Genomic DNA, 22,371 nt, shown 5'->3' on the forward strand with positions numbered 1-22,371 from the left:
TAAGTATGCCTCGGGGAATAAGGAAGATGTATTTCCCTGTCTTCACTATGTAGTAGATATTATTAAGGTTCCAATGGGCATTTGAAAGAAGCCCCATTCTTGCACACTGAGAGGTTAGACCCAGGCTCCAGTGAGCCAGGGTTGAATCCCTACCTTTACCTTTATCACTAGCAAGGCAAGGTTCTCCTTCCACAGTGTGCAGCTCCTATTTCTCAGCTTGCAGACCTGGTTACCTGGGCATCTGTACAGCCACAGCTGTAAGGTTAGACTGTTGCCAGGTCCTAGTGGTATTAGTTTACTAGCTGGAGAGTGTGCTTGCTACTGTGCCATCCCTGACACTGTTCTCCACAGTCTTTTTTGGTCCTAAAATCGCAAACATTTTTTATAAGTTTGCGAATTCCTTGAGGCGAGACCCCACCTTGTCTTTCACACACACACACACACACACACACACACACACACACACACACACTTTGATGAACAATAGAAAAATGTTAATATTACTTCCTGGTAATATCAGGGTTTTGTTTAGTTTTCGATGGAGTCTAGGCCAGTTCACATTTTGTTTGCTCTTCATGCTAATAAAGCTGCTGAAACAAAAGACATTAGTGCAGGTGTCGGCACTGAGATTCTGACGCAGAGTTCCATTCTCACCCAGGAGTAGTGTAGTCTTGGGTGCATGTTCCCACCCTCTCTGAGTCTCAACATCCCCCCTAAAGGGACGGATCTAGACATTTTAATGCCTGGCTTCCACCCTAGAAAGGTTGGTGCCTCTTGGGTTTTATCAGAGAGAGAGTTGCTTTAGTGAAACAGAGCATAAGATGGCCTTAACCTCTGAATGGTGTGTCTGAGGAGCCACTACAGAGACCAAGAGTTTCAAACAGAAGGTATACCTTGCCCATGGCTGATGGCCAGTCATATATTTGAGGTAAAAGCCATTGATGGTAGTTGGCTATGTTTTCAAACGTCTTAAAAAAAAAAAAAGGAGGTTGGAGAGATGGCTCAGCGGGGGAAGTGCTTGCTGTACAAACACAAGGGCTTTGGACTCCTGTGCCCACTTAAACATCAGGTGGATGTAGCACCACACCTATTATCCCATCCCCCGGGAGACAGAGATTGGGGGATCCCTGGAAGAAGCTGGCTAGCTAGACTAGCCAAGTCAGGTTCTGGGTTCAAGTGAGAGACCCTGCCTTAATGTCCAGAATGAAGAGCGACGGAGAAAGGGTGCTGCCATCAACCCCTGGCCTTCGCATGCCCACGTGCTTCCATGCTTGCGTACATACACATGCCCCCTACATGTAGGCAATAAGCAAATGAATCATATAGAAACGTCTCTGATCATTTTTCTTTAAAACCTTGGTTTCTTGCACTGCAGTCTCTCTCAGGAGACATGGCCCGTTCATTCTTACACCACTTTTACTGACATGAACACAACAGATACTCCCAAAATTTTGTGGTGAGATTACAGAGTGACTAGGTGGTGAGACCTTGGAAATGCCAGATCTTCACAGCCACCTACATCTTGTTTAGATATACCCTCCAGGAAGCTCTGTCCTTTTCAGGCCAAGAGAAGACCCCCACCCGCATCTGGGCACTGTATAGATATAAAATGCATTCTCCTCCTGGAACCTGTAAACAGGATGGCTGAAGCAGTGCATCTATGTTCAGGATGGTCTGAAGAACTGGCCTGATGACCGGGTATACATCCTGTATTACATAGGGGTGGGGCCACATATGAGCACTTGTGGAAGGCGAGGGGCAATAAGTAGGGGAAGTGAAGGGAAATACAACTTGTAAATATGAACATGCCTGGCTCATAGTGTTTTAGCCAGCTCCAGTCACCCCAAAAGTGCTAATCTAAGCTAGGCAACTGTTATCTCCATCTTACAGTTGGAGAACCCAGATGGTAAGGAAGGAGAGGAGCCTGGCAAGTCGCACTTCTTGCTTCTAAGCCTGCTGAAGATTTATATTTTGGAAAATACCCTATAAATTATCTTAGAGACACACAGGCCCAGGGAGCAACTGTTTTTGTTGTTGTTGTCTTCTTTTACAAGTTTTTATTTTTGAGTGTTTGCTTGAATTTATGTGTACCAAGTACAAACAGGCACCCTTGGAGGTCATAAGAGGGCATTAGATCCTCTGGAACTGGAGTTAGAGATGATTGTGATCCCCTTGGTGGGTTGTGGGAACCTAGATCGTCTAGGAGCAGGTAGTACTCTTAACTACTGAGCCATCCCCCGCTCTTCTTGTTTTCTAGGAATTAACTGGTAGAGGGTACCAGTTCAAAGAAATCTTTGTTCTTGATGAGATCTGGCCTCTCCTTGTGGGTGGAATTACTAGCCTCAAACTCACGATCCTCCTGTCTCAGCCTCGGGAGTACTTTTCCAGCAAGTCATTTGAGTTTCATCTTCTAAACTTCAGGGATAGCGAAGGCCTCAGATGACCCTGCAGCAGGTCCTGGAGAGTGGTATAGCTTTACAGCGAGGGTTTGATCCGCTCCGCGCGGCGGGGATCCAGCCCGGCTCTTGGGCCTTCCCTTCGCCGTGCTCGCGGCCTCCTCCGCGCTCCCGGGACCCGCAGGCCCCGCTGGGCGCGCGGCCTGCAGTCTCCGCACGTCGGCCTCCGCCCGCCCGCCCCGCCCCGCCCCGGCGCGCATTTCCATTTTAAACCGCCACCCGCCCCTCGACCGTCCGCGGCCGGCGGAGCTACCCGCGCGCCCGGATCCCCGGAAGAGGCTGAGGCTGCGGGACCGCCGAGCTGTGCAGGAAAAGGCCGTGGGATGCGCTTGGACCCTGCGCCCTAGACAATGAAGCCGCGGGCGCCGCCGCCCGCAGTGGGCCCTGCGCGCTCAGGCCGCACCTGCCGGCGAGGCGGGTTCCGCGCTTGAGCGCCCGCCCGGTCCCCCATGGCTCGGTTCCCCGAGCGCGGACCCCGGTACTCGGGCCGCGTGGCGCGCGGGCGGGCGGACTCCAGGGGCGCTGTTCCCGCAGCCTAAGCGCGGGCCTCGCTGCTCGCGGGGGGCGTGGGCGCTGCTCCCTGCGGACCAGCGCTCTGCACCTGGCCGGCTTTGCGCCCGCGGCGCGCGTCCCGACGGCCGGCGGCGCTGGATGCAGTCGAGCCTCGGAGGGCGGCGCGGCGGCCGCGGACCCTGGGGACATGTACCTGCTGGACGGCAGCGGCGAGCCCGCGTCGCCTCCCGCGGACGCGATGCCCCGCGGGACGCCCCCCAGGAAGACGGTCTACCGCATCTCGGTGACCATGGTCAGGAAGGAGCAGCTGGCCGCTCCGACTCCGCGCCCCACACGGCGGCCGCGGCCTGCGCGTTCCCCGGACGCTCCCGGGCGGCTGGAAGAGGAGGCCGAGGAGGCGGCGGCTGAAGATCCTGAGGCCGGGCCGCGCGCCTGGGACTTCCGCGCCTTTCGCACACGCAGCACCGGGCAGCTGGAACTCGGGCGGCTACGGCCGTGCACACGCGGCGCGGAGCCTGCAGACCTGATGGGCAGCCCTTCGGCCGAGCGGCCAAGCAGCCCCGACGTGGAGGAAGCTCGGGCCGCGCCCCTGCGGCGGAGCCTCAGCTTTAGGCACTGGAGCGAGCCCGAGGCGCCGCGGAGCCCTGCGCTGAGCGGCGGAAGGCGCCACAGCAGCTCCGGGAGCCTGACATGGGCGCCCGACGACGAGGTCGAGGCGGAGGCCTCCCCGGAGCCAGTGGCCGGAGCTCAGCCCGTAGCGGAGAAGCGCAACACCTTGGATGTGGGCGAGGTGCTCAGCAAGAACGATGCGCTCTCGGATCTGGAGCGCTGGGAGCGCAGCAAGAGCAAGAACCGCACGCTGGACAACAGCGACCTGCAGCGGCTAGAGCGCGCGAGGGCCGCAGCTGCCGGCCCGGGGGCAGCCTCGGAGCACCGGCTGCTGCGCTTTTTCAGCGGCATCTTTGCGCGTAGGGACGGCGGGCCCTCTCCCCGAAGCGGCGCCCTGCGCTCCCGCGGTTACTTCAGCTTGCGGCGGGCCCCGGCCGACACGCAGTCGTCCAGCGCAGAGAGCATCGAGGGGTCCCCTCGCAGAGGTGGGCAGCCCTCCTTGGGGGGAGGGTTCTTGCACAGGCCAGTGGGGGCTGGGCCTGCGCTCCAGCGGCCTGCAGTGTAAGCATACTGGGGCTTTAGAGGAACGGGACACCTGCTTTCCCTGGTGTCTAGGCGGCCAGTGGTCGCAAGGGTGTGAACTGTCCTGATGCTCACTGCAGCGGTATGGGTGGTTCTGAATGCTGTCACCCCAGGCTTTATGTGCTTTATCAGTTCTGGGACTGTTACCTGGTCTTAGTGAACTTGACAAGGGTAAGATCACCTGGCTAATTGCTGCCCCTCTTGCTGGGTTAACCCTCTCCGTTTGCAGGATGGAGCTAGAGCGCACCCTTGCCCAGACCGGCTTTGGGGGGTGGGTATGGCAGCCTTGGTCCTGGGCTTTGCGTGTGCAGCTCCTGGCCAGCCACGAGGAGCCCACATTCCTTTTGAGTTGATCCTTGCCTCCCTTCTTCAGTGCAGCAGGCTGCTGTTGGTTCCACCACCTGAGTGCTGTAATGGCTGATTTGGGTGATCCTACCCTGTGGAGCTTTTGGTGGAGTCAGCTCATAGCTGGTGAGAGCAGATGCCAGGCATCCAGGCCGCTCTGTCTCCACTTGTCACTGGAGAAAGCAAGCTGGGTAATGAGTGCTAGGAAATGAGGGGCCAGTCCCGCAGCCCATCTGAAAACTTTAGGGGTCGCTTGTCTCTTCCATATCTACTGGGGCCTTGTGGAGAAGTCTCTGGGGGGCAGATACTCGAAGCGGTGAATTAGGCATGTGATAGATAGCATTTGGGGGTCAGCAGCCTCTTGAAACCACAAAACATGGATCTGGTTTCTGCGTATCACCTGGAGGGAAAAATCTGGGCATGGATGAGTAATTGTCACACTATATGTGTGTGGGGAGGTAGGCATTTTACTAGGACAACTCTTTAATCAGGCTTCTGGTTACAAAAAGGTGCTGCTAATGGCTACAAAGGTAGAAGCAGTGGAGGATAGTGGTTCCTACAGTATCAGCTGGCTCCCACTAGCCTGGAAAGGGCTTCTCCGAGCTGGACCTCACAGGCTAGCTGACTGCCCTAGGTCCAGGCCCACATCACAACCAACCTTGGCAGAGGACCCATGGAAGGCAAACTCATCTCATTGCTGCCTATGGTCCTAGGAATGTGCTAGAGAAGAGAAGGGTTGGAGCAAACCCTGCTGTGGTGTGCTTGCCTGCTTGTTTTCTTTGCTCTGAAGTTCCCTGTCACCAGCCTTGGTTGGCCGAGTTGCCTTGCCTGTCTAGTTGTAACACGCCTTGCAACACTCTGGCAGACGTCACGTTCCACTCTAATCATTAATCCCTCTCACTGTCCCTCCCTCGCGACATGCTTTTAAAGTGTTAGCAAATGGCAGCAGTTATTTTGGGGCCAGTGAGATTGACTCAGCCAGGTAAAGGCACTTGCCACCAAGCTAGTGATTAAGTGATAGCTCCCACGGGGAACTAACTCCCACAGGCTGTCCTCTGACCTCCCCACATGTACCACAATGCCAGTCAGCAAGTTCACCATGAAACTAAACGAAGAAGAAAAAGAGTTGGTTTGCATGAAGTGGCTGTTGTCATTGCACAGAGGAAGTGCGATTGAAAGGCCCCTGTTTACTCTAAGAGCAGGTTTGCATCTCTGTTTTTGTGTAATTAGGTGCCTGGGTTCCAGGTAAGTACCTGTTTTACAGAGATGGGGGAGAAGCTAGACATGATTGGCATGAATATACTTCAGCTGCACCTGGACACAAGTTAAAAGCATTTGAGGTTTGGATGAGTCCTTTGGGACAAACTCTTGAAAGTGGGTTTTCAATAGTGAAGGTATTAAGTGTGTTGGAAGTTTGCCCCCTAGGGGTGCAAGTTTTTAATAGTAATGATCTTCCTGCTTATCTCTGTGGATAGACCAGCACCACAAACTTTATGGGTGGTCATGTAGAAAACCCACAAGCTGGGAATGATGGTATGTGTTTCTAATCCCAGCCCCTGGGAAGTACAGTCAGGAGGATTGACCTCTGATATATATCAAGGGTGAGGCTTGGGCTGCTTCAGACCCTTTCTCAGAAATGGCGGGGGGTGGGGTCAGCAAACTGAAAGTAGCATCTTTTCTAAAAAAAGTGTTCTGGGTCATAGCATTCACACATGCACAGAACTCTGTGACCTTAGTGTATTCTAAAGTTCTGGATCATCCAGGTAAAGTCTTTGTCATTGTTAAATGTCAGAAGTGTCAGGTCAGTGTCCTCCAGACTCAGAAGCAGCCTTGTTCTATGTCTGTCACAGCCAGTGTTGCAAAACTCCAGCTTTCAGGCCTTACTGTTTTGTTAGGATCCTGTGGGGTTTGTTTGCTTGTTATCTGTTTCTTAGAATGTCAGTTGTTGGGGCAGAAGTGGAGAGGTGGTTAAGCTACTATAACTGTTCTTGCAGGGGACCCCGTTCTAGCACCCACATCAGGTAGTTCACAATGGGATCTGATGCCTCTGGCCTCCACGGGCACCTGCACATACAACACACAAATGCACATAATTAGTAAAATAGCTCTTGAAGGGTATCAGTTATTCAGAATTTAAGTGTTATATGAAAGTTCTTGCTCTCAAGTTATGGTTGGGTGCACCGTATCTCATGATTTCTCTTTGTGAATATTGCAGGGCCAGCCCATCCTGCCTTGCCCAAGCTTACTGTGGGGCTCAGGTGGCTTTTCAGGTCTCAGAAATTTGATTTCTAGGAAGGGAGAATGGAGCTTGTGAAGTGTGAGGTCAGGGATTCTTTATAGCTGCATGCAGCTGGCTGCTGTGTCAGAGCAAAGCCCAAGCTTGGCTAAATAGTAGCAAAAGCCAGGCCTGTGCCATTTCCAGCTGTCTTTACCACCCCGGGTTTAAACCTCTGTAGACCCGAAACACCATCAGCATCTCTAGACACCAGACTTGATGACTTCCTTTAAATCTAGGCCATAATGGTTTGGAGTTAATGATCATAAAGGGAATTAGAGGTGCTGACACCTACAGACGCTTTCTGTCTAACACCTATTAGAGTTTGAGTTGACTGTAGGAAAAGTTACTTTAAAATTGGAATTATGGTGAATATTTTCCCTGTCCTAGAATAAATGGCTGGTCTTAGATGAGATGTCTCTGTTAGCACAGACAAAAGCAAACTGGTTAAAATCTTGTTTTGAGACACACACGCAGGCTCTGGATAGATGTGTGGTTATTTTCCTGAATTCCTAATTTTAGAGCTTTAGGGTGGAAGGGTGAAAACAGTCCACCTTCCCAGGATGCTTCACTGGGCTTTCTCAGCCCGTGCAGGCTCTTCTCACTGATGTTCGGAGTCCCAGGGTTTATGTGGATTAGACACAGTTTTCAGAGACCTTGTGTCAGATCCAGGGCAGTTTTGTTTTATGTGACAGCCTGTTGACATGAGTATAATTTAATACAAGGAGAGATCAAATTGTAAGTGACTAATAAATAGCACTGATGGGTGTCACTCTCTGTGTCTGACAGGTGACATCAGACTAACTTGCCATACCAGCAAACTAGCCACTAGGCTAGAGATATACATGCCGGGTCTTTTACTATGTGGGAGGATTGATTACTGCAATAAAGTGATTCCTTGAGAGCTCTGGCAAGGGTCAGCTTTTAAATTAGTAATTTACAGCTGGTTTTTTGAGAGCACATTTTGTCAGCAGCTATGTTCCTTGCTTTCTGATTCCCTTGCTTCTGTAGCTCTTGGTTGTTAAGATACTGTTAGAATATCAAGCAAAGGACATGAAACTTTAGTGGCCAGAAGAAGGAAATAGCAATTAAATGAAAGAAAACTGCTGATATAACTTGGTACATTGTTTTCGATTTGATTTGCTATGGGACAGGGCAAATAGCTTGTAATGAAACTGTGTCATTCGAAGTCTTTCATTGGAAACACTTTGAATGATTTTCTACTCAGCCTTCAATGGCAGCTGAATGTTCAGGATAAGAGAGTTCATTCTGTGGGGTTTTGTTGCTGTTTGGAGGGAAGGGCGGAAATCACTTTCTGTTGGAGACTCAGCAGCCACACTGGGTATGCTCCCAAGAGTGGCCTTGAAGGTCAGCCTGTGAATCTTTGGGCAACTAGGATTTGTGCTCTGGTTCTCTAGGTCTGTGTACTCTGGTTAGAGCTTTATTTCAGTATAGGTCACCGGGTTACATCTGTTTCTCTGACAGTCCGGGCTTGGGATGCCCTGCTGCTAGAGGAGTTTTCTAACACGTGCCCACTGCAGCAACTTGTTTGGCTATTCAGCCACGAATGGCTGCTCTTCGTTTGGAAGTGCTGTTGCTTTGGTTTTTGTTTGTCTTGTTTTTCTGTTTCACTTAACACATCCATGGGCATCAGCAGTGTGCTCTGAATTTTCTAGGCAGCAGACAGAATCTGAGAGCTAATGGAGGCATGGTTCCTGTCGGCCGGCACGAGCCGATTGGGGAGATTGAGAAAGTTACAGTGAGTCTACTCAGGCAAGCTGTGACTGTTTCCCCGGTGTCACCTGCACTGGCTTTCTCACGCCAGCGAGTGGTCACAATATCAGAGAGAGTTCCTCCTGGGCCAGTGCTGGCATTGTCCCTCTATGTGCTATGGGACACAGACTCTGCACACAACACAAGGCTCTGGTTAAATGCTTTTGGGCCGTATGGAGAGAGCTGGGGACACAAGTGACGGAGCAGATGGTCTTGAGCTGGGGAAGAAGCTGGCTGGTGGCCTCATGGGGGTAAAATGAGTTGACCTTGCAGGATCATCCGGAGTTTACTATGTGAGGAAAGCTCCCCACCAGCAAGTTGGGTAGGATTTTTTTAGGGAACTGCTAAGCACCCCACCCTGTCCTCAGATCTAGTACATGTTGGTGATTGATACACCAACATGAAGCAGAGAAAAGGAAATTGTATAATCTTCTAAATAAACATTTACGTTCTTGGCATAATTTTTTTTTCCCAGTGCAGTGACTTGGAACAGCTATATGGCTTTAAAATGCCACTGTAAGTATGAAACTGAAGGAAAGAGAAATGCTGTCTTACAGAGGTGGCCTCATGATTGGGGTTGACTACAGCTGTGTGGCCGCTCCACATGATTAAGGGCAGAACTGGTATTAAGGTCAACAGATTAGCAGGAAAGAGGAGAGATTATTATCTTTTCATTATTTTGAGAGAAGGACCATCTGCCCATGGTGGTTTGGCTCCTGCTGAGCCTTGAGCTTCTTTTTGCTTGTCGCTTGTGGTGGGTGACAGCCCTGGGCTGCTTCTTCTCATGGCTCCTGGTGAGACAGGTATTCATCCTGGTTTAGCTTGTTCTCCTGGTCATTATTTTAGACAATGCTTTAAATGCCCTTGCAGTTTAAAAGAATGGAGTCACGACCTTCCACTTAGCTGGTTTTAATTTAAAAGTGGGTTCTAGACACCCCCTTTCTTCTTGTGCTTATTTTTGCTTTTTGTTCCACCTTTCCTTGTTTCTCATCCTGGCATCACTAACAAGTATAATGTTCTCAGAAAGATTAGCATGCAGTAAGCTACTCGAACCAGAAGATGGGAAAGCTCCATCATCATGGTCAGTACCAGGCCGCACCAGGGCGAGTCCTGGACGGGATTCCTTTGGCTTCTCCTTATCTAGCATGTGAAGATAACTTTACGAGGAGCATTCTGTCCATGGGAGTAAAAGGGGAAAAGAGAATTGTATCCTCACACCGCTTTGCCCTGGAGAAGTCTTGCATCTCTTTCGTTACGATGCTCCATCTGAGGTTTTGCATGATGTAGCATGCCAGCTGGTGTGGTCAGCATGCAGGAAGGCTCTCTTTGTTCAGTGCACTGCTGGTGCAGAACAGAGGGGCTCAAGTGATGAGAGTGGGTGTCCTTTTGTTTGAGATGGTCGTCAAAGGGAATCCTGTGTTCCCTCTTGCCCTCTGTGCCTGTCATCGCAAGCGGGCCTGCTGACTGTCAGACACTTGAGAATTGACTCCATAAACAATGACAGCAGCCTTCCTTGTGAGCCCTCCCCCACCTCATTAGTTTTTCTACCGGGGCAGAATGACTCTGATGATGCTTCTTCGGGTGGGAGAGGAATATTTATCTCGGGTTTACCTTGTTGCTTCAGTGAGCTCCCAAATATAAAATCTAACTTGCAGGGGAGGCAACTAAGTACGTAGAGTCCTTGCTTCGTATGCACAAAGTAGTGGGTTCCATCCCCAACCCCACATAGGATACCACATAGGCTGCACCGCAAAAATCCTAGCAATGATTTTTTTTTGGATGTGTAGGCAGGGAGGTCAAAAGTTTAAGTTCATCCTCATCTGAGGACAGCCTGGGCTATATGAGACCCCATTTCAAAGCAAAACCAATAGTAATCGTGTCCCACAATCTGAGTCCTGTTGTCTAAGAATTAGGACAGTTGCCCACAGCGCACAGGGTCCTGCGGGCTTGTTCTTTCTACCCAGTGCTTCAAATTTCAGTACAGAGTTCCAGCAGGCTTGGACATACTCTCTGTTGGTAGTGTTGGTCTTACCCCAGAACTTCAGCCTTTCAAGAGTCTACCGGGATCCCCAGGAGTCACAAGTTCAGTCCCCTGGAGATTCTGGAAGCCACATTCAGTGAAGATGCTGAGATTTTGTAATTTGGAAGAGAAGACTGGGAACCTGCAGATACCTTCCTGGAATAGGGTCACACATGTACAGCAGGGGTTAACTAAACTCCTAGACAGGAAGCTTGTGCCTCAGCACAGCATCCCACCTTGTACTAGGCCTCTTGAATGGGTGGGAAGTTTCTGTCGTTGGGGCTCTCCTGCCAGAGATGGTGGGAGGGTTATGGGTTTGGGCTTATGGTTTGAGTTTTGAAGGTGCTGGCCCTCCAGTGTCTCTCTAATTGCTGGGTCATGAGAGTTTAGCCTGAAGCCACACACAGCCAAGGATGGTTCTGAATGTGACTCAACACAAAATTGTTATAACCTAAAGTTATTAGGAGACTCTTTTTGTTTTTCTTTTGGTGACTGGATGGTGCTATTCTCAAATATAAACTGTACAGCATCGATTGTGGCACATTGTCAAAAGACTGGACATTCCACCTAGGATTATGACACTTATACCTGATCTTCTCTCGGGGGTAGTTTGCTTCCAGTGTGAACAGAGAATGTGTTGCCCGGCTGTGTCTAGGTGGGGAGGGCTGTTAGATCTGCTGCTTCTCATCTCACCTGTTCTCGCTGGCTTCTCTTAGCTTGTTGGAGGTTTAGTGACTACTGCCTACCAGCAGGCAGGGGTCTGACAACAGTGAAGCCCTCCTTTATCTCCAGCAGATCCCCCATGAACAGTGTTTTCTGGGTCCTTCAAAGTCCTGATCAGCCAGTTCTTTTGAAGTCCAGTGGCCAAACCTGACCATAACATGTTTCTCCCACAAGTTTCGTCTCTTGCTTTTTCAAAAACTGTGATTTGTGATGTGTAACACCAGGCCAGAAACAGGAAGGGGGGTCTCTTTTGATGGTTGTGGGATATATCTATCTCAGTTGCCACTTGGAGAAAGCCAGGCAGGCCATTGGGTTCTCTCTGCTGCAACAGTGTGTGGTTAGCCAGGCAGTCCGGACAAGCCTCAGAGCCACCCTGTGCTCAGGCTGTCCCGTGCGTGCACTCAAGCAGCTGGTTCACATTTCCCTCAGTTCTTGTGAAGACGCAGAAGTAGGCGTGGCAACAGGTTTGGACCTGTGCAGTCAGCATCAGGGCTTTGTTGTATTTGCCTGTGATACATTTTTTGCAAAAGGACATATGGGTAGAAGCATCGAGCATGTGGGTATACTTGGGTTTTTGGTCAAGATGCACACTTGCTGTGTAGGCTTCTCACTCCTGACACTCCTTTTAAGCTAGCCTCGGATTCTCCTTCCCCTATTTGTTTACATTTTCCTACGACCTTCATGTAGCTGCTGCTTTTAAAATGATTGGCCAACATATCTTATAATTATGAGCAGAAGAAGACAGCGCCGCTGCCCCTCCCCCATTGTTTCCTATCGCTGGAGAAGGGCCACATGGAGTACTGTACCACATGGAGTCACTTCCCTTCTTAAATGCAAAATACAGGTTTTTACCAGAACTCAGCCTGAGAGCAGCTGAATCTTCACATAACCTTCCTTGATCCTCAATGTACTGGAAGATGGATAGGCAGATGGATTGTGGAATGGACTGAGGGAGGGAGGGATACTAGGCTTTTGAAGTCATTGTCCCCAAACCACACTAGTCTGAGATCCCGAGAGAAGCTTTCTTGAGATTTCGTTTGATACATATTATACTGGGTACCTGCACATGATATACATTTTAAAAAATTTATGGATGATCAATAAGCTTGCATGTGACATTTACAGATCTGTTACATTTGCAGTTAGAAAGTACACAGTGACCATTTGGGGGAGAAACTCTGAGGTGGAGGGTACATGCATTGAGGACCCCTCCCTTTTGGGCCTGGGGTTGGCTCTGAGTGAGGCAAAAATAATCATGGCCTATGGCACACATAGTGAATGTTAACTCTGGTTCTTCCCTTGTGTAGGATTGCCTGATGTGCCAGTCTGGCTACTGGGCCATACACAACTTCTTAATTCTCAAGTCTCATTTTAGGGATTTAGCTTCTTTGTGGCCTTCTTTGGAGAATTAGAGACTTGGGTTACTAGTATGTCAGGTTCAGCTTGGGGTGCTAGCATGTTTTGTTAGCATGTCAGGTTTAGCTTAGGGTGATAGCGTGTCATGCTAGCATGTCAGGTTCAGCTCAGGTATTGGAATGTCAAGTTCAGGGCATTTTTAGAAGCAAGGCTGGAAACACGTTCTTTCTGGAACATAGGTCGGAAGATGCTGGTAGAGGAACCATGGGACGTTTTCTTTTCTGATGACAACGGCCGTCGGTTTCTGCTTGTGTTTTGAAGCTACACCAGTTTAGTAGCTTATAGGTGTCACATCTCCATGTTAGAGGATCTTGTAGAGCCGAAGAGTTGGGGCCACCTAACAGAGTCATCTAGGGCCATCAGGATCTTGTAATATGTACCAAGGTCCCTGGGCTGGTGTGTGATCATCATGAAGGCTTGAGGACCATGTGACCCTGGTATGGCTGGGTGAATTGTCAGAGTCCCAAGGGCTGTGATTGTTGGGATGTGCAGGTCCTGTGGATTCACTGAGAGTGGAGAGTCAGTTGTAAAATCATGATGGCAAGGGAATGTGTCGTCCATTGCTGGGGATCTGGTGACTGGGTGAGCCCCTGGCCTAGATCCTCTTTGACTATTGCCTGCCTTGTTTGGGGGCAGTTTTTCTCATCTCGTCACACACCCATTCATTCATTCATTCAAATGCTCGTTCATCCTGTAGCTGTTTAGCAGAACTTAGCTTATTTCTAGCGCTCAGAATAGTGGGACCACACCGAGCTCTGCTAGCTCTGCCCCTGTGCTGCTGTCACAGGCCCAGGGTGTTTCCACTGTCTTGTGTGGGGAAGCACGTGGACCTTTACGGCTTGAGTGGTCTGTGCTCTGCGCCTGGTTTCCAGCAGCTTCCAGAGTGGCTGCGGTGCTCCTTTCAGCCAGATGTCTTAGTTACGTTCTTGTAAAGCTCTTTGACAAAGGCAGGGAGGAAGGGTCTATTCTGGACAGCCAACCAGTGAGGGGAACAGAACAGGAAAGGGTTTAATTCTGACTCCTGGTTCAAGAACAGTCTTTTACTGCTGGGAAATCAAGGCAGCAGGAATTTGAAGCAGCTGATCACACCTTACCCAAAATCAGAAGGCAGAGAGCAGTGAATGCACATGGCTACTGTTCAGCTCCCTTCCCAGGGATATAGTATGGTCCAGGAGCCTAGCCAGGGAATGATGCCCACCTGCAGTGAGTGGGTCTTCCAGCTCAGTTATTAGAATCGAGATTATTTTCTCACAGGTGTGCCCAAAGGCCTGCCTCCTAGGTGTTTCTAGGTGCTGTGTAGTCAGGGTGACAGTGGCAGCAGTGCCATCATTTCTCTCCAGTTAGTGACAACTGAACCCACTTGTGACGTGTTACTGGCACCATTTGAACTTGAGACATAAAAATATTTAAGGTCAGAACACTTCTTAGGAATGTCAAGTGCCCAGTGCGGTGAGGTTGGAGCCTCTGATTGGCAGCTGACAGACAAAGCCCACACCAGGCTCGGACCAGGCAGGAAAGAAGAGGGGGTGCTTACGGTGAGTAGACGCTCAGGTGGCAGCTGATGATGTGGTTCCATTCCTTGGCAGTGTGGTTTATGATAGAGTTTGCTCGGGAGTTTGCTCTATGGCTTATAAGGAAGGTGGAGTTTTGCTATTGTAAAATATTTGCTTCACAGGATAAAATTTCTAATGTCACTTACTTCGTAACATGAGGACTGAATTGTGCACTTGGTGTGCACAATGTGTGAACGTGGTCATGGCCACTGAGAAGTGCAAATGCCCTCTCCAAACTCTGGTTCTGAGGACTCGGGCTTTGCCATCTGTCTGCTGGCCCGTCCTTCTGCTCTCCTGTCTTGGTCCCAAGGGATCTGGTGTTCTCTCCACTGAGAAGAATACGCAGTGGACTGCAGAGAGGAGGTGACCGGAAGGGGCTGAGAGCAACCTGTTGGCCTCTGCTTCCTTATGTTTACAATAGAATGCCCCTGCCTTAAAAGCAGACACATTCTTGGTGTTCTGTACCGGCACACGTGTTCACATTTTAAAGACAGCTGATCATCACATTGTATGAGAGTTTGAGTAATTTTTCTTGATTATGACAGCATTGGTCTCTTTGCAGCCAAAGTGCTCAGATTCCCTCAGACCCAGCCATTCAGCTTCTGTTTTCCAGGTGGGCAGTGTTGCCCAGTGAGGAATTTCAGCTCCATGAGAGCTTCCCAGGCCTAACTTCTCATTTATTCTAGATGGTCCTGTGGCAGTGACAGTTTGCTTTGGATGTATAAGGCCAAGTGAGTCGCACAGAGATCATCTGTCTTAAATATTTGTGCTGAGATCTGTGTTACAGGCCGAGGGCTTAGATCAGTGGCAGAGTGCTTGTGTGGGATCCACAAGGTCTGGATTGTATCCCAAGCCCTGCGCTAAAGAAGTGTGTGCGCCACCAGTGCCTGAGGAAACCACATGCAGGACATTGCTGGAGACTTCCTTTGAGATGTTAGCAGGACCGGGAAGGTCTGAGGGACTTCACTGAGTTTCTCTTCTAAGGGAAGGTGCCTTTCTGGCGAGTCTGGACCTCTGCCAGCTCTTCCTAGATTCTTCTCCTAACTCCTCTTTTTGACATGGGTGGTTGAGTCAGAACCTTCCTCCTACACACCCTGGTCTGTAGTCCTGTGGAGTTGTCATTGGTCTGTGTGTCCAACCCTTCCTTTGCCCTCTGGTGTCCAGGGGTCCTGTATACGTAGTTGAGGCTGAGTACTTGGGTTGAGTGCTGATTCCCTCACTGTTCCTGGCCAGCATTGGATTTTCTTTCTCTTTGGAGCTATCAGGGGACTGTCAGCTTATTTGATTTTCCTATGCCCCCACCCCCTTCAGCACACTTCTGGAACTTGCTGCTTCTCCCTGAAGCAGCGGAAGCGGCTTGCACACCACCAAGGGCCAGGCTCTGCTGGCAGCCTCATTGCTCATTTTCACTTTCACAGGAGTGGAGAAGTAGGGATTAGAGTTGACCCCATATGTTAAGATTTTGTCTGACTCTGTGAGCAACCATGGGGGCTTTGACAGGGGAGTGACCACTGATCAGTAGAAACCACTGCCTCTTCAGCAACCACAGAGGAGAAAGGCTTTGGAGTGCTAAGAGATAGGCAGGGGAGCATGGCCAGGCTGGACCCGGCCTCTCATCCCAGTGCCCTAGTCTCATACTCCTGTCACTCACTCTGCCATGCAAGGACCTGGCCTGATTCCTAGACTGGCTGTTTGCTGTGTCACAATAAGCAGTCTCAGCAGCAGCCAACACATCCTCTGGTACGTGAGCAGGCCGGGGATAGTGAAAGCATGTGGCGTCTGCAGTGCACTGATTACGCTGACAGCCCTGTGCAGTGGATTATTACCCCATAGAGTGAAGTCACTATCTATAGAGGTGCATATGTAGTGGGATAGAGAGACCCGCTTAGAGCTTGAGAAGTAGGGGCTCCAGCTGCAGGACTCCTGTTCTCAGCCCCACCCTACTGCATTTCAGTAATACTTCTTAAGAATACCTGGCACGGGACACAGTTAGGAACTAGAGCAGGAATGATGGGACTGGCTCTGTCTTCACATGGTGGTAGATTCTGTGCGGTATGGCATTCTTGCTGGGTCCCCAGCAGAGCAGTGATCTGACGAGCCAGGCGCAGCACCATCTACTCTGGGTACCCAGTGTGTTGGGCTGTTCACCTGAGCAAGGTGCAGGCCTCCTGGCCCTGGGTGTGTTTGGTATTCAATGGTTTCTCTTTCGTTGTCTTGTGACACCCTCCTGCTACTGTTTTGTGATTTATTTTTTTCTCCAGTCTGGTTCTACTCCTGGTTTCAAAAAGTTGAAATCGATGGCTTTATATCCAGAGTTCTAAATTCAGCCACATAAACACGTTGGGCCTGGACTGAGGGTTTGGCATGAACTTGAGGCTGCTATTTTAGATATGCCAGAAACGTTCTTGGAAGTTGTTCACTGTGGGCTTTTCTCCATTTCGGCTGTGAACTTGGGATCTTAGCCTGCTCAGATGGATGTGCCAGGAGCACTGTGGGAGGGGTTCAGAAGAAGATCTGTAACCACAGAAAATTTGCCCACATGTTTCTGAGGACTTGGTCACTCTGGTGAGAGTCCTGCTCTGGGGCCCTGAGTCTGCCCAACCTGTTTGTGGTTAGGCCTCTGTAGCTTGCTATGGAGCTGTCAAATTCAGGGACAGGCTGTCCTTTCTACCTGTGGATACTGTTGTTACTGTTATACTGGGATTGAAAAGGGAGCCTTTTAAAGTTCTGTGGCTAGGCTGTCTATATTGGAAGAAGATGGCAGCCAGCAGTGTACAGACAGTGCTGACAACTCCGTGCAGTGGATTGTTACCCCTCAGAGTGCTGGAATTACTATCTATGGAGATGCACATGAAGAGATAGAGAGATCTATAGCATGCAGCCACAGAGGTGGGCTTCCTGCTGCAGACCTGTGTCTGAGCAGCCACTTGGATGTGCCCTCGCCTAACCAGGCTCTGAAGAAACCGTGATTAGCTTCTGGTCTTCTCTTTCATTTTCACCTCAAGTGTACAGTGATGAGATGACCGTACACGAGCAAGTGGCCATGACAGGATCACATGTGACAGGTTCTGGATTGTGGATGCCCAGGAGGACTCAGGAGATCCTTACCGCCCTGGGTTCATCTCATCTGCAGAGGGCTTTGCAGAGGAGTGTGGGACTTTATCCTAGGGACCCGTGTTTCTCCCTTCCCATGCTCCTCTGTCCTGAGTATGACCTGCACTGCATGGAAAGCTCACCCTGTTCTTTACTCATGAGGAGAAAACACTGGTGGGGTAGGGGAAACACAGCTTGCAGACAGCAGCTAGTGGATGGTGGGACATGACTAGAGAAGAAATTCCTCATGGTCTACAGACTGCATGTATTGTGAATTTTGTCAAAGAGATAAGCACCCAGAGGCTGGCTAGTGAGTTGGAGGTTGCTGTGAGGTACCAGAAACTACAGTGATTCTCAAGAGCTGAGCCAGGAAAATGGAATAATCCCAGACCCCAAGTGTCTGTGTTAAGCTTGGTTTTGACTATGAAATCAATGGGACTTTTGTTTTATATAGCCCAGACTTAGGGTGCTCCCTCATGGGGAGTCTCTGAGCAGGGGTATACTCCTAGCCCTTCTACCTGCTCCTTTGGCTTTGTCCCCAACATGAAAACATTACACCACTTCTGTATGCCCCGCTGCTGTAGCAGGCATGTAGTCTCTGCCCACACTTGGTTTATCCGTGATTCTGAGGTTCATATGTGATTCTCTGTAGTTGGTTGTTTACTCTTTTGGCTCCTTACCTTTTTGGGGGGCTCACTACCCAGCTTCCAAATAAATCACACAGAGTCTTATTATTTCTTATAAATGCCAGACCTTAGCTTGGTTTGTTTCTAGCCAACTTTTCTTAAATTATCCCCATCTGCCTTTTGCCTCTGGGCTTTTTCCTTTTCTTAATTCTGTAATCTTACTTTCATTCTTACTCCGCGGCTGGCTGGGTGGCTGGGTGACCGGCCCCTTCTTTTCTCACTCCTTGATCTCCTTGGTCCTTTATTTTCCTCTCAGATTTCTCCTATTTATTCTCTCTGCTTGCCAGCCCCACCTATCTTTTCTCCTGTCTTGCTTTTTATGGTTAGTTCCTCATTAAATCTTCAGGTATTTTTGACAGGCAAAGAACTACAGCTTCACAGAGTTAAAGAAATGCAGAATAAACGAATCCAATGCATCTTTGCATCATTAAAACAAATGCTCCACAGCATGAACAAATATAACACATCTTAAAATAATGTTCTACAACACTTCTCTTCAAATCTACACATTTCCATTTTCTTTCTTGTATCCTCCACAGCCTAGGTTCACATCACATCTCTGTCTTCTGGAGAGCAGGATGTGATTCCTATCCCATCTTCCCACCCTTTAGAATCCTGGGTTTCTTTCTCAACACCAACACCATGTTGTTCTTCATCCTGCCCCTCCCCCCGTGCCTTTCTTTCCCACCATAGCCCCAGCATCCAGCCCTCTCCTTCCTTAGCGTCTAAATGTCAGCACTTCAGAGGCCACTCCTGACCAGCACACCTTACAGCTAGCCGCCTTCTCATCTGCACACTGTCTTTGTGTCCTCCATAGCTTTTTAGCACTGTGTAGCAGGTCGCGTCTTAGACCCATGCTTTTCAAGGTGGTAACAGTCCTGGCGTTGGTTGTGGGTATCATAATACAGTGTGCAGTGCTTGGTTCTAGAAACACTTAGTGAATGGCTTCCACTGCTGTGGACGAAGGTGCTAGTGGAGTGTGTCAGGTGCTGTAAGAGAGAGAAGCCGTCCTGATATGTATGTGCCTAGAAGGTCTATGAGTGTCATACCCAAACGTTCATAGCCTCTTGTGGGGAAGGGGGCGCTTTCTGTCTGGTAGAGATTCTGTAAATTCCCTGTAGCAATTACCACAGAAGAGGCCAATCCTTTAGGAGGCCCTCTTTTGACCTCTTCATCTGAGGGTTAGTTAGCTAAAGACTTTGAAAGAAGACTGCTCTAGAGGACAGTTAGGTCTCCTCGAAGGCTTCTGGGACCAGTGGGCATGGACTGAGAAGCTAAGGTGGTTGAGCTTCAGTTGAGGTCAGGTACCAGACCTTTATACTCATTACTAAACTTTGGTTGTACCCTCCCAGGGTCATGCCTTGAGCTCCACCCGCTCTAACCAAAGACAGCTAGGAAGGAGCGCTCAGCTTTAGTCAGCCAACACCTCTGTAGCCAGGCACGTAGAAGGACTTGGGCCACGAAAGGGCATCACAGGGACCAGTGCCTGTCATCTGACTATGTTGTCTAAACTGAACTGGAAGAGCCTGGCAGAGTGGTACTCATTAGTCCTGTAGGAACTGAATACATTCAGGGGGATAGTTAATTGCAGATGGATTTCAATTGCTCTTATCCATACACACACACACACACACACACACACACACACACACACACACACAAACACATCATGCCCCAAATGAACTTGATTGTTCTGGCAAAAATGCAGATCTTATGAGTTGGTTTCTTTGTAGTTTGTGGCTTTTCTAATGGAAAATCATGGCATATTCAATGTCTTTTAGTGTTAAAAGCATATTGTGGGCTTTTTATAAAAGCACTAGAAATCGCCACCTGAATTGGGAGGTTGTACTACTATGTGTGTGCTTACCTGTCCTTCAAGTTCAGTCTGAGGGAAAGAGGTGGTCCAGATTGGGGCAGTCCTTTTGGGTAACTTGTGCATCTCGGGGTCCTTTGCCTCATTTTGCTCAGGCATCTTCTTTAGATCTTTTGGGGTGTGTCCTGCTGACACTAGGGACGTCATCTTGTTTGTGTTTGGATGGGGTATGGTCACCTCTCCTGATGAGTGGCCTGTGAGTAAAAGGCAAGTGTGTCCCAGGTCGTGAGCATCCGCGATCAGAGTCAGGTAGGTACCAGAGCACTAAGTAGGTACTGAGTTTCCCTTCCTGACTTATCTTGAGTAACAGTGACAGGAATCTTTAGCTGTAGCTTCTATTTGGGACGTTGTGTAGCACTGGGTGGGTACAGGCTCTCAGTGATGGGCAGGAGATGCTGAACCCCTCCCCATAGCTGGTGATGTGTATATTAGTCTTTCGTTTATTTTTCTGTTGAAAAGACCTTAAAAACAGGGAAGAATCTTTGACCCCGTGTAAAGAATGAGAATTAGAGAAACAATGAGACCTTTCCCACACATTTTCTTTGTAATTATGCTCTTCGGCATTTTCAATGCAACACTGACTTTTATAGGCCTACGGGTTTGCAGCCTTGGCCGCCCAGTGGAACCTTAGCGATCCTCCAGGCATGAGAGGATCTGCAAAAGCACCCTTACTGCCCTTTCTTATAAAAGTAGTGGATGCCGACTGAAGTCGGTAAAGGTTGATAATTGGGCAAAGTCCTGCAAGCCCTGCCTCTCAGGCGACCACCGTGGTTCGTTGGCTGTTACTCCACCTTCCTCCATGCTGTCCACACTCTGTCTAGTTAATGGCTTGGTAGGCGACTGAGCAGCTGTCGCATATGTCTGTGGGCTAGTTTTTGTGTTCCATATGTTACACCAAATTTATTTTAGAACCTTATCGGGGAGAAGCCTGATTTGCTCAGGGTTACAGTGTTTGCTAGGGTCAGGCCTGTGCCCAAGCATATATGATCACAGAGTTTGTTCTGTGTCATTTAGATATAGCCATCCAGGGCATGCGACTGGGGCAGCTGGGGCAGCTTGCTGGTGAAAGTGACAAGACATGACAGTTAGGGGAGCGGTATTGCAGAGAGACCCCGAGGGTGTGTTGGGTCACGGGTGCTCGGGTGAGCTGAGTGTGACTACCTGTGCTGCTTTTCTGTCGCCGTGATGAAGCACCACAGCCAGAGTCAGTTTATGGAAGACGGTTTAGTTTTGGCCCACGGCTCCAGAGGGATCAGAGTCTGTTGGCAGGGGGACAGCATGACAACAGGCTGCAGGCATGGTGCAGAATCGTGAAGCCCAGAGATGACATCTTTAACTGTAAATGTGGACCAGAAAGCAAACTGGGAGTCGGGCGGTATTTCCCTATAAACGTTGCCAAAGAGCTCCATCAGCTTTTCAAATGCCTTTCACCTGTGTATGCTGTTCAGGCTCAGAACACAGGCTTGGAAGTGAGACCCCCATGTACAGTAGGGCAATGGGAAGGTGTCTTTAAAAAAAAAACAACCCAGAGGTGCCAGGGTGGCAACAGGTCTTTAGGGAGGCCTGGGAGTGGTCAGTTGTAGACACCCCAGCTCTCAGGTGGCCTTGAGGGGCATGGAGATGCAATGCTCTTTGTTCTTTCTGCTCCTCAGAAAGAGCTGGGGCTGCAGTCTTTCTCCCGGGGAATCTGTAGGCTGCCAGGGGAAGATGCTCACAGCAAATGCTGTCATCACCTGGGTGACAGCAGTGAATGCAAATTGGATAGAATGGGGGCACGGGCTTCAGAGCTGCCAATATTTTAGTCGTATATTGTAGCCTCTGCTCACCCAGCACACGCCTTTCTCAAGGTACGTGGACTATGGACGTATCACGCACACACAAGAGGCCGTGGTTGCTGTCCCTGGCTCCCCTTGGCTTGTGAACTCTGGCCTCGGTTTTCACATTTTCTACTTTTCTTGTCAGACTTGTGTTCTCAAACCATTACTGATCTGATGCAGCACCAGGCAGTGCTCCTAGAACACCATTCTTCCTGAGCAAGGGTGCTGTGAGGGAAAATCACTAAAGTGAATCATATGGCTTTCGTGTCAACTCATTGAGTCCTCCAGATGCCTTTTGACTTGGAGACTGTGTAGGGGAGAAGAGAAAGGGTCTCTTAATGTGTGTCTCTACTGAGAAGGATCTTGAGCCACATCAGTGCTTAGGGGAAAGACGCCTGGGATTGAGGCTATGGTGTGGCCATACCTTTAGGAGTGGGTAGGCATGGTGGTATCTTGGTGACATGACATTTGTCACCCTTCAGAGGAAAGGTCTCATGAATGGGGAAGGTGAATGTCAGGGATGTGAGGGAGGGAGACACCTTGGTTGTGACTCTTTGGGGTCACCGAGGAGCAACTGGAGCTAATGGGAACCTGGCAGTCATCCAGTACCCAGAGCACTGGGTTCATTCGTGGATTG

General features: G+C 49.7%; 1 protein-coding gene across 15 annotated transcripts in view; it reads left to right on the forward strand.

Annotated features, from left to right (window-relative positions):
• Agap1 (ArfGAP with GTPase domain, ankyrin repeat and PH domain 1) overlaps positions 1–22,371 on the forward strand; it is a 445,382-nt gene that overhangs the window by 123,704 nt on the left and 299,307 nt on the right. For 2 of the 15 annotated variants that reach the window (XM_048441782.3, XM_048441785.3), the window contains exon 1: positions 2,702–4,063. The exons of 7 other annotated variants lie outside the window; for them this stretch is intronic. In XM_048441782.3, coding sequence (XP_048297739.2) covers positions 3,157–4,063 — 907 coding nt within the window. In that variant the 5' untranslated portion in view covers positions 2,702–3,156. Of the gene's footprint in view, positions 1–2,701; positions 4,064–22,371 lie in introns of those variants that run through there. 6 more of the 15 variants (XM_048441787.3, XM_048441783.3, XM_048441786.3 and 3 more) reach the window with 5 other exon arrangements.

This window comes from Myodes glareolus, chromosome 1, assembly GCF_982192425.1.
Source record: "Myodes glareolus chromosome 1, mMyoGla1.1, whole genome shotgun sequence".
Classification (NCBI taxonomy): Eukaryota; Metazoa; Chordata; class Mammalia; order Rodentia; family Cricetidae; genus Myodes; species Myodes glareolus.